At 38.3% G+C, this 16,987-nt stretch overlaps 1 protein-coding gene across 1 annotated transcript in view; it reads right to left on the bottom strand.

Annotated features, from left to right (window-relative positions):
* Positions 1–6,028, bottom strand: part of neil3 (nei-like DNA glycosylase 3) — an 8,151-nt gene extending 2,123 nt beyond the window's left edge. Inside the window, exons 1-7 of the mRNA XM_035669613.1 lie at positions 5,829–6,028; positions 5,573–5,682; positions 4,496–4,630; positions 3,890–4,103; positions 2,890–2,964; positions 2,403–2,569; positions 694–857 (exon numbers count right to left, since the gene is read on the bottom strand). Of these exons, the coding sequence (XP_035525506.1) occupies positions 694–857; positions 2,403–2,569; positions 2,890–2,964; positions 3,890–4,103; positions 4,496–4,630; positions 5,573–5,682; positions 5,829–5,933 (970 nt within the window). The 5' untranslated portion in view covers positions 5,934–6,028. The remainder of the gene's footprint in view (positions 1–693; positions 858–2,402; positions 2,570–2,889; positions 2,965–3,889; positions 4,104–4,495; positions 4,631–5,572; positions 5,683–5,828) is intronic.
* Positions 6,029–16,987: the final 10,959 nt, after the last annotated feature.

Here is a 16,987-nt window from a genome sequence, read left to right as displayed (position 1 = left end):
ATATAAAATACAAAATACTTTTTAAAGGCACTATTAATGTAGCCAGATGTCAGAAAATGCAGGGTTCTGTCCAAAGTGTGGTTTGTTTGGATTGAGAACATTATGTGAACTGACTGCAGGAATCAATGCCACGCGTAAAATGTAACGCTGACAGATGATAGTCAGCAATTTACACATGCTTGGAAGGCTCAGCATAAAATGAACCACGGGCAAACTGTAGTTTTGAGTGATTCTTATATAGCTCTTCAGTCAGCTAGGAGACTTTTTTTTTAATGTTAGTCATTTGAAAAAATAAAAACTATACAATACAACAATAACAAAGCAAACCATTCAACTGTGATTGTAACAGAGAGATGGTGCGGACATTTCTTTCATACACTACTTCACTGCTGCCATAATGTATCTCAGAATAGTCAGAGAAAAATGGCCAACTGACAGACGCGCTCATTATTTGACAGCAATATACACGCACATGCACAACTACTAAGTCAGCCGGCTTGACTGCAGTGTGTCACTTCAACAGCTTACTGTTCGCTGCCTTGCTCAGAAGTACTTAAGCATTGATGGCAAACGGTACTTGGAATCATTCAGCTAAACAGCAAAAACCACAGCTACAGTTATTTTTTCTCTTGCTAACAAGGACATTCTGACGCCCCATTAAATTCGGTGACTGAAATGTTTTTCTACACTCACCCTCAGGTCTTGGAGTGAAGCAGGCATCACAGGCTTTTGCTGCTGGCTGGTTGATGAGTGTGCAGAGTTGACAGGCCCAGTCCTCTTCCTCCTTCTTAGCCACATTATCATTGGTTCTCTCATTGTAGGCCCAGCCAATCAGGCTGTTTCTGACTGGTAGCGTACTGGAGAAAGGAAACAGTGACAATGTGATCCTAATGAACCTAAAACAGGCTTACTAATAAATTAAATGTGTGCAGAAATAATGCTACTGTATAAAAACTAAACACAGGTTCCCCTTCTGTTTACACACAACACATTAAGTATATCATTATGCAAACTTGACACACTTTTGTACCTTGTACCTATCCATTTATAGACTAACTACTTTAATCACCTCTCAGTATAACAAAATAAACTACAGCCTCTAAATTACCATACAGTTGAGCATGTAATAGTATGGTTAGCCAGAGTATTACCTTCATGAGGGAAGTTTTTTGTTCTACACTGCAGTCATTATAACTAGGTGTACCTAATAAACTAGCAACTGCGTGCATTTACATATATAGGGAAATGATTCTCCTCTACAGGGAAATGTGACAAAAATTACTATTTATATTAAAATGACTGTGTTTAGCTGAGAAATACTTTCAGAATAATTTACAATGTGTCCATACATATAATGAATTCCCTTGATTACTTATATTACAAGCAATTAGTCATTGCAACGGCACGTGCAAAATGATTAATACATATAAAACGTGCAACAGCTATTATTTTATTCCAATTATAGAACATAGAGGAAAAGAGAAAACTTCAGCTAGACAAACATTTGAGGTTCAAGCAGAGGATGAATGTGTTTCTTATAATGACTCTCAGCATACATGTTAGCACACTGACATGAAGCTCGACTATGTTTGACAAGAAGGCAAATCTGCAGTGCCAACATCATGGAGGAGGAAAGTAGCAGTGGCTTGCAGGAAACTTTCCTCCCAGATTGCTTTATCAGCTGTGTAATACGTTGTAAGGGCTTTAGGCTCTAACCCCTCGGAAAGCTTTGCTCAAACACAACCCAGGAGGTGTTGAGCCTGTGCCCTGTCTGGCAAACACAGCCTTATATGCGCATTAATTTCCCCCCATAACACTTCCCACTCCCTGCCAAGCCCATCTGCCTGCAAAGATGGCCTCTCTAAATTTGAACGTATTATCTAAAAGCCTTTAGAACTTTCTGCAAAGACTAGGTTTCGAAAAATGACACCTAGCTTTACTGTGTTGCTTTTTGGTATCATTATGTCTTGTCAATTTCACTTGCAGGATTTTCTTTTTATACAACGTATGAGCATTGCTGGATGGAGCCGGAGAACTAAGAATTTTATTGCCAATGACTGATTTACTGTAACAGTTGAAATAAAAATATCAATAAAAAAAAAAAATGTGTTAAGAAGAATCAGAAGCCTACATACACATCTTTTCCTATACTGCAACATTTCATTAAGCAAATAAATCAAGCATCATATAGTTAATTCTTAAAAAATGAAATGTAACATTTATCTTTATCTATAGCCAGTACAGTAGAATTGCGATGTACAGTATGCATTCCCTTTACTGAAAAATGTTGTTTTAGTCTTATATCTTACTTCATATCCAGACCAAGCATAAAATAGTCCTTGCAAGAATTCAAGACAATATCTCAAAGAGTCAAAGTGCCAAAGGTCTATGAGGATTTCTACCTGATGTCAATCCCGCTGGGATCTCCTTTCTGACAGCGCTCGCAGAAGTAAGTCATCCTGCCGTTGTCTCCTAGGCGACAGACTGTGATGACATGAAAGCACTGGCCGCACTGGGGACGCTTGTAGACTTTGTAATGTTTGTAGAGAGGAGAGCCAGATTTGCGACACTGATAGAGACAAGGAAGGCAGGCAAGAGTGAATAAAAAGACGTGGATAAAGAGAACCAGAAAAACCATTGACCTCGTCTATTATGCATGGACAGAAATATTTATTTTGTCTGTTCTCTAGGCAGCGGGGCTTTGACTTTTGCTCTCTTTCCTCAGCAACAGGGGATTTTACGTTAATCCATTATTGTAAGTCACTCTAAATGAGAGATCAGCAAAATACCTGCAAGTAAATGAAAAACATGCACATACAGATCTAGAACTGCCACCAAAACTATTTTAAATACACTTTTTTTTTTGCTATTGATTTACAAACGTGTAACCTTGTAAAACAGAAGAGTGAAATCACGCGTCATCTTCACCAAGTGGCGGATCTGCTCGCCTGTCAGCTGCTGAACCTAAGAATGAAGCAGCACAGTTAGTTACAGTTCACAGCCAGAGAGTGAATAAACCTTATTTGTATAGACAGAGAACAAGGGCGCTTCACAGTCAGCAAATCAATACTACAAGCATATAAACACCACACATGAACGAAAAACTGGATTTAAAATGATGCAATGGAGAAAAAATACATGTCTACCCAACACTTGCAGCCCAGGTGGCAAGGACTTGACTGGCTCACACAGTGTAAAGCACAAACACACACCACTTGTAGCTCTTTCAGGACACCTAGGGGCTCAGTAATGGAGGAGAGACTTATAAAGATCCACTAGTCCCAGAAGAAGAAGGGGCCAGAAGTCATAGATTAATGTTTTGGTCCAGTGTGCTATATTCTTATTCCCTATATAATACTTTCTAAGGGGAGCGGCGCAGAGCCCCTGGTAATAGTCGAGTAATAGAAGTATTCATGCTGCAAAGTGTTTCTTACTGACAGTGAATAGGTCACTCTGAAACCAAATTTTTTTTTTTTTTCCTATAGTTTGCTTAATGAAAATATTCCCTAAGAGCAATGTGAAGCACTGGATCATTCACATTTCACATAGGATTTCCAGATCAGGAATAGAAAGTATTTGAGTGATGTGTTATATAATATATAATGTGTAATAAATCAGAGGGAAACCCCTATTTGAGTTTCAATAAAGACAAAAAATTTCATTAAAATAAATGAAAAACATTCCCATTTCCAAACTGCACCGGGGGGGAGGCATATCTGTGCCGCAATGCGCTTGTTTCTCTTTTCCCTGTTTCACCCTCCTCATTGCAATGCATCACTCAATAATACAAGGGCTTAAACTTTTTTTTTTTCTGTGAGAGTTGTCTTGCATTTTTACCCTCTTTTTTGGTTCCTCTGCTGAACACAATCCATCATCTTTTTTTCCATACCTTCACGGCTGGGTGGAGGCCCGAGTCAAACAGGGCTTCGTTTTTAATGATGTTGCCGACTCCCGGCATGACGGTCTGGTCTAGGAGAACGTCACAGAGCATCCTGCTACTTTGGCTCCTCACTGCCTCCTCAGAGCGGGAGAAGCTGAACTTGGGGGAGCACACATCCAGATTCTCCATAGCCCGCACCCTTTGCTCACAGTCCTCTGTCAACCTGCAAGCACACAGTTTTATAGCGCTAAAGAAGAATTCTGAAGATTTGCGGCTGCTGCCACGAGGTCAACCGGTGCATTCTTAAGATTATACATTTCAAAAATTGTTTCTTTCATAGATTCTGTTTTCAGTTTGTTTGTTATGAGATAGGACAACATAGGTGAAATTTTCAGACACTAGAAATTAATGTCCGTCTGGTTACTGAAGAGTACACCTGGACCTTGCAGTCAATGAAAAGGACAATTGTCAAGCCGAAAAGACTGCGTTTTTCATCCAACAGCCATCGTCTTCAGACGCAGTCGAATGTAGGACATGCTCACTGAATGAGACTCATACCCCAAGGTGAACTTCTGTCACCTCAATCTATCTAGGCTATGCTGGTGTCCCCGTTACCTTATTTCCACAGTGCTGTCATAGAAGCACACAATGTCGTTAGTCAGGTGTATTTCCAGCACTGGTGTGGAGCCAGTCCTATCCTTCCTCTCTGCAGGGTTTATACGCATTGATCCATTCATACCAAAGTGGACTCTAAAGGATGTGAGCATGAAAGAAAGAAGGAAAGAAAAGACAAATTTTAAGATCCCATGTCTCAATTTATAAAGGACTTGACAGCAAAAGGACAGAGAAGTGGGCTGTTGGTTGGACACTACATTGTGTAATACAAATTCCACAGGCTGCAACTTGGGAATAGCTGTGTGTGTGTGTGTGTGTGTGTGTGTGTGTGTGTCTAGTGCTCTGAGGATACATTAAGCAACTACCAATGCCATACGACTCACCCCATGGCGATGTTGTGGTGTTCAACATAAGTTGAGTCAACACAATGCGATTCAATGCAATACAGTGGGATGTAAAAAGGGTATAATGCCACGCAATTCAAGGTTCAAATTGCTTGATTTTGTGTCTTTGGTTCTTCTTAGGCAGCTTGATGTAACAGTTTAGAAAGGAGGAACCAATCTAAATCTAAAATGATTGGTCATATAATAATGTAATAAACTGAATTTCGCATCCCTGTTACATCCACAATTGTATCCGGTGCACACGTTTGTAATCGGGGCAATCTTTTTTTTTTAATTTACTTCTATCTACATATAGAGATGGAGAATTAAAAAAAATAAAATGAAGGGTTCATTTTGTTTTTACAGAAAACAACACACATTTCTCACTATTGCAGCGTGAAAATAAAAGAAAAATTAATTTTAATTTTAATTAACAGGCATTGCACCAGATTTGGTGGGACACAATTAGGAGTTTCAGCTTTATTGCCACCACAAACATTTTTATCATACTTTATCACATACTGTCTTTGTGATTTCTACTTCATTATGATAGAAGCTGTAACAAAAAAATAGTCCCCTCCACACAATTCAGAAGACAAACTGTAGTGTAACGTTACGTGTGCGGTCGTAGAAACTGTAACTAACCTCTCACTGTCAGTATAGTAGACTGGAAACAGTGTACAGCTAACATTACCTCAAAGCTCTCGGACCAAAGTACATGAACAGCTCCTTTCCCAGAGTTTCAACGCCGGAGTACTGACAACTACACAAACTTTGGAAGGCATTTCCCTCGGAGTTGTTCTTCTGTAAACAGACGCACACAGGTTAGCATGTAGCAGCAACACCCAGCCGGTTACATTAGTCTCTCACAAAAGAATAGTTGTGTTTTTGTGCGTTAGCTGTAGCTTATCCTGCTGCGTAGAAGAAGCTGATATAACGTTATAACATACCGCCGAAGTCACCACACTGCCTCTGCTCTCTCTCAGTTTCTGTCCTTTCTGGACTTTGGAACGAATTTTCTCTCCATTTAAAGTGCAGCCCGGACCTTCAACCATCTTCTCGTTAATTCACAATTCAAAAGATTATTCTTAAAAAACTGTACATCAGCAATCCCTTTACTAACTAACAGTAGGTTTGTTGTCCTCTTGATTCCCCGCCACAGTTTGAGTTTGCGCCTGCGTGCTACGGTTTGTATCCGGAAATAGGCGTTTGATGAATGACTGAAGTCAAATGGAGGGAGCGTTAACCTGTTTATCTTTAATCACACTGGTGGATACATTATTTTGAAATTAAGGTTTTCCATTCAAACGGATTTTATTGGACATTAAGCAACTAAAAATACTGCACAACTGTATTATTTAGGGATGCATAACCTAGGCCTTTGCAGCCTATTACTTACTTCCCTTCAACCATCTGCTCATTTATTTATTCTTCACTGATCATCGAAAATTGCACTAAAAAGTAACACCATAGGCAATGAAAAAAATATCAAACGATACTACATACATTTAAATTTCAGTTAATAATCAATATTCTTTAATATTTTATAGGCTACAGCTCAAGTAACAATCTAAAATAACATGTAAACCTAATCACCAGAGACCACCTGTTACCAACTCTTTTAGATTACTTTAAACTGTGATATTTTCAAAATATCTGGCACTCTAACTCAGGCCTGTACTCCAAATAACTCCTCTAACTTGTATATGATTCATTTTAAGGTCTGCCTGCATATTTAAACTTCATAAGGGTTGGATATTGTATTTGTGATTTGTGCTTTGTTTTGAATGTCATTTATGAAATTCCCGGCAAGAAATTACAATTCTTTGAGACTCATTTTGTCGTCATTTATACTTTTATATTTTTATGGTAATAAAAAATACCAAAATGATGATTTCAAAGCTTAATTTTTGATTCAGACAAAATCAGCTCACTTGCTATTTTCACAATAATTTATCAATATGAATCGATTGTTAATTAAAGCAAAAACTGATGTGCTTTTGTTCTAATAATCTGTAGCATATTCATGGGTGTGAGTAGTTTATTTTACCCTCCACTTGAGGGCGCTAGAGTACCATTGTTGGTTCTGCAGCCCAACCAAAGACTGTCTGTGATTGATGTAACATGTATATAGTCAGTCAGACAGACAGAAAAGATAGATAGATAGATAGATTGAGAGTAGATAGATAGATAGATAGGCCTACTTTATTTTAGCATCACTGATCCACACCCACTGATCATCATGTGTAAATATATTAGTCTTTGTTGACAAAAATGCAACGCTAGCAAACTTGTTTAAACTCAAAAGCTAAACAGTAAGTAAGTACTGGACCAAATCTTGACTTTCATTTAACATCAGACGGTGAGTTCAAGTTCTTCCAACTCCATCCATTATACCATCATCCCAGGTGGAATTTAAACACCAAATGGGAGCCTTATGGCCTAATCATACAACCTTCCATACCTCTACCATGTTCATTTACGGCGTCCCATCTGGCAAAAAATCAAAATCAAAAATCAAAGGAATTATAATTTGCATCATTGTCAAAAGATTTTCTGCATGACTTGCTTGTGTAATTGCAACAACTTGTTTGCTCTGCAGTTTTACCCTTCTGTGGGCCCAGATAAAAATAGATAGACACCGTGTTCTCCAGCCAAGTGTGCAGCCATGCCCTCCTTCAAAAAAGGCAGCACTCAGCAATAATGTGTATTAAAATCTGAAGCTGCTCCCTCACATTGGCTCCAAGGGAAGTGGAGCACTTGAAGCTGGGTCTCACCCAAGGAATTATAATGTAATTCAATCCAAGTAGCTAAAAACCGGATTGTGCCCTCTTGCAGTCCTCTCTCCAGCCTCAGGACATACAGTATCCCAGGATAAAAGCAAAAATGTTCCCCTGTGTGTCTGCAGAGTTCTCTTCCCTCCACAGAAGGGCAAGCAGCATGCCACGTGAGGTTCAGATTGTTCAAATTCTGTTTAAATGTCTCACTTTTCCAGTTTACAGTACATGAAAAGTCAGATGTATGATGACAGAAAGACTTGACACAACCACTAAAAGATAAAGAAATAAAAGAACTATTAGCAGGACTGTGCATGTTAGTTAAGTTATACTGTATTAAAGCGCTGTCTTGCATTCACTTCAGCAAACAGAAAATAACAGTATTGTGTTAAATGAGCATTTGGCCTAGCTTTAACTGTTTACTCTGCGGTACTTGGATTATTTTTATGACACAAGGTTACTTTTGAAAATGACCAAAAAGATGAAAGTCAAATCATTTATACATATATCCAATGTTATTTTATAGTACTTGCAGTCTGTAAAGTTCTACATAATGCTTGCATCCAAGGATGGTTGGTTAAAAACATCTTATTTTGTAATGTTGCAATGCTTTGCTATTCTCTGTATTGAACTTAAGTTGTATGAACAGCTACGGACAGACTGATGTTTACATTGTTTCAGACTTTTTTCTTTCACTGTGTTCCACTCTATTGAGTTTAACAACTTCATGGTGACCTGGCTCAGTACATTGAACTCACCATATCTAATCTGCAGCTGTTATGTAACATTATATATGTACGGCAAGTACACTGTTTGCCATGTTTTCCGAGTGTAAACAGTGCTTGATAGCTAATTTGTACTGTGATATTTTTACCCCTCTGCTGTACGTCCTTCACTCTCCCTTTGCACTGCCACTGTGTTGCTGGTGTCCCTGCTTTGCTTTGTACAACAGTTTGAACTATGAAACTTTTTTGTTGTTGATGTGTGCCCCCACACCAACCCTCACCAAGAAAGCCCCTGTTCATTTTGTTTTGCTGCAAGATCAAGACAGTGACATCTGCTTTGAGTAAGTACAAGAAAGGGCATACTGTAGGCTCTTAAAAATCCTTAAAGGGATGTTTTTGCTCAGTGAAACCTCTTAGACCCGATGGAGCGAGCAACACAGGGCTCTGCAGTTTGTCAGCTAGAATATAAGTGCAGCTACAGAAGTATAGTATTCCAGGATCCCTCATGATCATCCAGGCGTGGCCGGCAAACTGATGAGCGCTGGGGGGGAGAGAAGTGTCAAGGTGTGTCAAGATAAATGCAGCGTTCTCTCAGGTGTGGCACATGGAACAAAGCCAAAGTGGCTCCTCAGAATGTGGATTTGGACAACTTTACCTGCTGCATGTACAAACAGGGGCGTGTATATGAGTGCATTTTTGTGTGGCTGTGCATGTGTGCTGAGTGCAGTACCTGGAATCCAGCACTCATACTTCTGCAACAACTCATTTAACTTATCTGGCCATTCAACTTAGGTTGAGTCACCATGATGATATGCATATAATATAAACTGGCCTAAATGTATATCCATAATCAGCTACCGACATGTTGTTGTTGTTTGTGATTGGATAATTATACCCTCGGTGACTATTGCATGGAGTCATTGCTGCATAAATATTGGAATTCAGCTTACCTGTTATATAAATAGCTATTATAGTCATTTCAGGAGTGCAGTGGTGAAGAAAATCTGTTTATAAAAACTCTGTCGGATTCAGCAGCTGTTGTTTGTCCGTCTCAGGAGACTTTAAATGTACATTGACAACCTATTTGCATGATTATCGCCGCAATGTATGGGTCCGTTTGATTTAAATTATTTTCGTTACAGTTGGATGAAATACATTTTACTTTATGGTTTCATTGTGGTTTGACTTAAAAAAAAAAGGTCCACAGTGTCTACAATTTTTATACAAATAAATGATCTGTTGTACATGTAAGTACCAATTTCCCTTTCATCAGCCTCCCATTTGACCGAGTGCTTATTTAAAAGATTGAAGTAATTGCACAAAATCACATCTGGCAATCATTCAGTGTGCCCAGTGCAACAACTCTGCTACTGCTGGCCACTGAGTTCTTGACGTTTGAACATGTTTGTGTCCAGAAAATATAATGTTGACATACCTGATGGGAACTCGGTGCCTTGCATCAGGATGCTCAGACAAACTGGGGGTTTTCACAGACATAGTGCCACGTCACTTTCTGACCTGTGTGTTATGTTTACATAGAGGAATATAAAGGTACACAGATGTAAGGCTATTATAAATTAAGGCCTAAGCTTGCACACAAACTCCAGTCCACTCCAGATTTCACTGAACCATTAGGAGACTCATAACTTATGAAGCAAAATGTGTTACTAACTAATTCTCCAAATAGACTCCTAATTGTCAGTTGCTGTGGAGCTCTTACTCCTTTTATGTTGTATATGTGTGTCTTACTGCACAGCTATCTGAGGACACACTTATTTTTTAGTTTGTATTCATGGCAGGTTTGTATGTGTATAGGTAGGATGTGTGAGAAGATATTAAAACACACATAGTTCATAAACTGCAGTTCTGTCCGTCTTGGTGGCGGTTTGATGAATACTTCATGAGGTCTGAAGTGGAATGAGATTTCATTCATTAAACAAGAATCAAGAACCTATTCATCTGCTGGGAAGTGAAGAATAAAGCAATGAGCTGGCTAATGACTTGCAGTATAAGTAATTTGTTTACCACTGTAAGGAATGTTGGTCAAAGATGTGATTTGATATATCTTATTCTCCTATTTGTGGCTTAAGGTATGTTCTGCTTTTGTAAGTTTACAGGGCCTTGATTTAAAGGAAGTAAATATTATTTTAAAAATACAGATTTACAGAGCATGTACAGAATCTGTGGTTGTTAATTGCTCATAATATTTATTGTATTGAAAAAGTAACACACGTGTTTCCAATCTAGCTACAGTATAAAGACGTGTGAAAACGGCACAATTGTTTCAGACTGTAGAAAAATATGCCGAGAATCTTCAAACAGAATGATGTTTATGTTTTTCTCTGGAAAAGTTTTATGTTTAAAACTGCCTGTAAAGCAAAAATGACAGTTGTTTCTTTGGTGGAGAAAAGCTTAACTGCGGATGGAGATGCGTTGCTATGCAACTGGGATTTCAAAAGTACTTGCAGCACCAGGGTCACATTTCAATGTCTGTCTCCACCAGCTTGGCAGGAACTGATGACTGCTAATAATGCTATTTTTACAGCGTCTCATTTGCAACCCTCCAAATGTGAATATTCTATAGAATCTATAATGTGGTAAGAATGTATGCTGTTTCTGCATAATATTCAGGAACTATACCTTCTGCCTTTTCTCCCTGTATCTTGCACCTCTCAATCACACTTTATTATTCCAGGGACATGCTGTTGCGGCACTGTACACATTCATTATTGAATGCAATAATGTTGGCTATCTGGGAATTTAAGGTTAATCAAATGTTGTCCCTGACAGTAGGAAAGGATAATGAAAATGTAGAATGAGATGGAGATAGAAAGGCTTTAAAAACCTTGACACCAATGAAGTTCTTTTTCTGAATGTCATATTATTGACTTATCCTGTAATATTTTCATCCTCAACAAACACCTCTACTTCAAAGTACAGTCCATTTATTTCTCCTACTCCCTAATCAACAGGGGGGATTAAATGCACTATCATATCATAATATGTTCATTGTGTTGTCTTGCCCGGAGGATTTTTATTATTGTTCCACCAGTGTTTTAACTGGTCAAGGGCTGTGAATAGTAGCACACACTGGGCAAGGAAAAAAAAACATGTAGTGACTCTCTCTACTCTACTACTCCATCCTGAACACACACTCAGTCTCTCAATACCTTCACAAGAAAGTCCCTCTTGTTTGGCCCTCTCAGTTGGAAACATCCCGAAGAGCTCTATTTCATCTATGTAAATGACAGAAGTCATGCAACTCACTGCAAAAAATAGCAATTTGCATTTTAATCTTGTAGTTTTATTTTTGGTTTGTTTTGAAAAAGTACATTTTAAAAAAATTACCAGAGGCAAGAAATAATTTGACTGGTTTCTGATGCAACTTATACTGCAACCTTGACATTGCTATGAATAATGCAGAGTCTCCACTGTGATGTGTTTTTTTGTAGCATTTTTTCAACAAAAATGAAAAGTGACTTTCTAAGATGGACATTTTTTGCAGTGAGCTGCCTTTTCCAGTTTCCACGGCCCAGTTCACCACATCAAACCAGATCCCGGCAGTTAACTTACAGCCGGCACCTTTCAGACGTGAAGGCCTGCTGGGAGATAGAGAGGTCAGCTGCACAGGGCGGGGGAAGCATGTGAAGTCCTGCACCAGTCCACCATGGAATGACCTGGAAAATAGAAAACCAACTAACCCTGTTTCTTTTAATGTGAAGCCAGTGGCTGCAACAAAAACAACACACACATCAAATAAACACTTATAGACACATGACAGAGGCAGTCGAAGGGCTAAAAGAGCTAAAAATGGTAGATACCAGACACACGGGGGCTTTGTCAATAGCAGAAACACAAAAGCCAAGTTAGTGCATGGCTTTTGACATGATAGTGATGAATTCATTCAGAACAAAATGGCTGCAAGGAAAAGCTCCAGATCAGTATTTTGCCTCTAGGTGGCAGTGTTCCCTTGTTCATCTGTGATGCTTTCCTCTGGAAGTCATTTCTTCCCCTCCACTCTCAGCAGGCTGCACTTGTCACTGGGAGAACTGGTGCAACATCAGGCATCAAAATAACTGCATTAGTTTAAAACGACATATCCAGCTCGTTGAGCTCATCCAAACGCTCCTGTCAGAAGGAAAACTTAATTTTCAGTTGTAATCTCTATTACCCCCATACACTGCATTGCCTACTGTTAGACTAATTTGATAATCACACGTTTAATTAGATGTAAATAATGGCACTTGCAGTAATGGACATGAAGCTATCTCAATGAGCAAATCTCAGTATAACTTTGTCAGACAAGCATAGGATCAGGGTTCGAACCCTGCAATGTTTTGCTACCCTCTCTGGTTGAAAGCTTTCAATCCTCTTTCACAGTTCTGACCTCACTCAGGACCACTGATAGGTGTGGTTGAGTGTGGTCAGAGATGTGTTCTGTTGTACCCGTAACCACCTCCAAAAAGACAAAATATTCAGTTATATTAAAAGTTATGTTTTTGACTTCTTGACCTCTGATGTGTCAAGGAGCAAAATTAAAAGAGGTTTTACAGATGTTATTATTATCAGTGACACATTTGAAATGTGGATACAATTACTTTAGCAGAATCATTGCATGATGACACCTGGATGGCACAAACAGGCGTACATATGGTTGCCTTCTTGTGTTTTTGACAGTGTGGTAAATGAAATAACTTTACCAAAATAATCCAAGCTGGAGTCATGTGATAACAAGTGGTTGTATGGCAGTGCTTTAGTCAAGTCACCACCTTTACAGAGACCAAGACCAGGACTAGCCAAGACAGAGTCCAAAAAAGGTTTGAGTCCAAGTCATGACTGACTCCAAATAAGAGAGACAGAGTCATGCCTGAACAAAAATGCTTTTGCCATTGCCAATGACAGATGAGTTTTGGCAGCCAGCCAATATCAATGCCTGGTCCGCACTGCTGTATGAAGAGATTGTGATATGCCTCAGTTCAGCGATGGTTTGTCGTGTTTGGTGAATGACCTCCATGATCTTAGTGAGTTTATTTACTTAGCAGCTTCCAGCACTTCACAAAGTGCTTCAAAACGAAAACAATAAGGCAACAGACGTAAGAGGATTCGGAAGAGTAAAAGAGTAAAAACACGATGGTGCAGAAATGAATTACACAAAGTCTTTTGAAATGTCTCCACATTTTAAGTCCAAAGGGAGACAGTGTTGGAGTGTTGGATCAGAGAACCTTACAAACCTACTCAGGGAAACTTATGTAATGTTCCCTATTGCAACACCATATCCTTGAATTTGTTTTGTTCCAAAGGTCAAAGCACGAATATTAGTTTTTGTTTTAGTTTTTATATCTTATGAACACACACACTAACACACACACACACACACACACGTAGGGACTTATATATTTATATATATACTTACATATTTGTATATATTTGGTTTACCATTATGTGTTTCCAAGTTAAATTCCTGTGAAAGTATTACATTTAATGGACAATTGGCAAACAAAATAGTTATAATTATGTAGACTGTAAACAGTTACTGCAGCCAAAGATTAGACTACCCTTGATTAGATCTTAAAACTTTATTTCCAATTGTCAATCAGCAGAAATGTCTGAAAAAGAAACCTATTTAAAAATGTCAAAGGGGAAAGGGAGAGATGCACAATGTTATTTGCAGTCGTGCAAGCAAAGAATTTGAACATGCCTCCCTCTTGATTTGGGGAAAATGCTATTCGTAATTACATCTTGTCTCACAGATAATTTTGCAAAGCTCCCTGTTTATTAATTCCAAACAAACCAGCTCCTGCCAAATGACACTGAGTGATTAACAGAACATTTCCTGTGAGGCTGTAGAGAAGATCTGAGAGATTTTAATACTACAGTCAGTTTTAAGCCTGTTTCTGTCTTTAGAAAATAAATAGATAAATGAGTAAAAAATATTAGACAGAGGCTCATCAGGTGTTATAAGGCTCACTCCTATTTCACTATCAATATTCAGTCATTCTAAATACATCAAACAGTCTTGTCACCAATTTTCTTTTTTTAACCTGCAAATTCCCTAATTTATTGGTTCCTTCAGACACATATCCTGCTCCATTTGTATGTCAACAACAGCTGATTATACTGCTGTACTTTAATTTCAAGTACTACTGTAATTTGACTAAATATATCTTAATTGCTCTGGAACACAGTGTCATTACAGTCAGTCTAACAACTATCTTTAGTATCTTTTAGTAAACTATCCAAATAGGGCATAACTGTAGCAAAATACAGCACCTACTACTTGAAACTTGCTTTAAACAAGCCTCATTTACTTGTTGGTGGATCCCTAAATCTCTGTGACTAATGAGTTTACTGTACTTATCAAAATTGAAATTAATTTATTTGAAGAGCAGAGACATGCACATAAATCTGTCTTGGTAATAACTGAGCAGAACCTTATTTACATCTTTATTAATAAAGGTACTGACATGCAGAAACAACAGAACAGAGGCTTTGGTCTCAATTAACTCGCTGAGATTTTTCAAATGTTACATGATTTCGATAAAACAGAACTCAGCTCAGGTCAGTGGTTTGGAGCAATTTATAGAACACTAGAGACTGAAACATCCTGCTCGACATTCAATCGAACTACAGTAGTTCTTGAAAGAAGGACTGACGTTGCACTTGATATCGATTTGATCATATATGCATATTTGATGTGGTGCCCTGAATCATCATTTAATGGAGTTTGTGGTACCCACGTACTCTTTGAAATATTTCTTTTGAAGCAGATACTACAAAAGGAATGTTCCAGAGGAATTTAGAGCATATTTCGAGGCACTTGTCTGCCTGCTCCTCTTCATTATCCAGGCTGAACCTGCCATAAACAGTGCTGATAATGAAGATGTTTCAACCTGTAACCACAGCCCTTGATAATTCATAATTAATAACAACATGATCCAGGCACAATCCACAAGAGACTCTGTAGAAAAATGTTTTTGTTTATTCTATAGCAGTTTCCAGCCTCAACATAATAACCATTTATTGGCTTTATGTTCAACCCTATCTGAGATTTGATATCAGAGAGGCTTCCAGCAGACTTCCAGCTGTCATTCACAACCACATGAGTCACCAGCTGAAAATCCTCCCACTTGATGATATCCTTATACATTTTTCATGTCATCCGATCCTATTTCTGTTTAGCACAAGGATGAGTCAGTGCAGCCTGTACCTTGGCAGGACCACCTAAGGCTTGAAACCTGTAAAGTCAATAAACTCCCATTTAAGAGGACACCTAACTCCCAAAACGGCATCAGCCCTGCTGTTTCCATTTGCTTCCTGTGGTCTTCTCTTAACATATAAGTTTAAAACATAGCCATAGTCTTTTAGAAAAAGTATGGCAGCCAGTGTGTGGCTAGCTCAAAGTAAAAATGGTGCAACTTGAAACAGAATTATTTTATATTTAGTTTTAAAGGCCTTGACTTAGAGTAATCCAGGAGACACTTACTTCACTACAACTTACCTATGATATATAGTTACACACATATAGTGCAATTGAGTTTTCCTAACAGTCCACCAAGTCCAAACAGTATTCAGGAGATAAATTGTTTAGTACTTCTATTGTTTATACGAATGAACTACAGTAGTAATCAGTGATAAAGCTTCAGCATGTAAGATAACATGAAATATTCCTAACAATAGAAAGAAATCTGGACTAACTTTATTACTACTCTGTACTCAGATTTATACTACAGTCTTCCTGGTTCAGCGTTTGAAGGATCTGCTACATTTAGTTGCCTCATGGGACTCCTTTCTTTTCTTCCTATTGCTTCCTTTTTCTCTCTGACTCTTTTCTTAATTGAGCTTTTTTAGATATCAGATTTAAATCATTAATAGCAGGTAATAAATAAAAATATGACAAATGTTAACGGCACAGTAAATAGTAGAGCATGGATGTAATGAAATGAAACGAAACATTGTATGTTAGGTGAGGCATCATCAAGTGAAGTTGAACAATAGGATATGTTTATGAAATGAACTTAAAGGTCCAGTGTGTAACATTTGGGAGGATCTATTGGCAGACATGGAATATAGTATTCATAGGTATGTTTTCATTCATATATAATCACTTGAAAATAAGAATTGTCGTGTTTTCGTTAGCTTAGATTTAGCTGTTTTATCTACAGTGGAAGGGGGTCCCGTTCTACAGACACCACCATGTTAAACCGCCACCGGCTAATCAAACACAAACTCTAGATAGGGCGTTTCATTAATTATGCAGCCACTGCAGTTAACACCCTTGGCAGACTGAAGACAACTGTTGAATGGGTTGCCAGGAAAGACATTAATGTTCACAGGATTAATTGGTAAAAACTTTGGTGATCCCAAATTACTTTTCATCTAGTGCCATCATCAGGTCGGAACGTGTCCAGTACTTTGATTTATGACCAGATACTTGCAAAAGTAATGATGTTCCAACCCCATAGTGCAAATTAGCAAATGTCAGCATGCTACACTAACCTAAGACAGGAACATGGTATGAACAGATGAACAAAATTACCTTCTAAGCATCAATATGTTAGCACTGTCATTGTGAACATGTTAACATGCTGACATTAGCATTCAGCTCAA

Source organism: Morone saxatilis, unplaced genomic scaffold, assembly GCF_004916995.1.
Source record: "Morone saxatilis isolate NCDOM2014 unplaced genomic scaffold, NCSU_SB_2.0 Contig22, whole genome shotgun sequence".
Lineage (NCBI taxonomy): Eukaryota > Metazoa > Chordata > Actinopteri > Moronidae > Morone > Morone saxatilis.
Note: the sequence above shows the minus strand (reverse complement) of the source record. Positions and strands in the feature narration are given on the sequence as shown.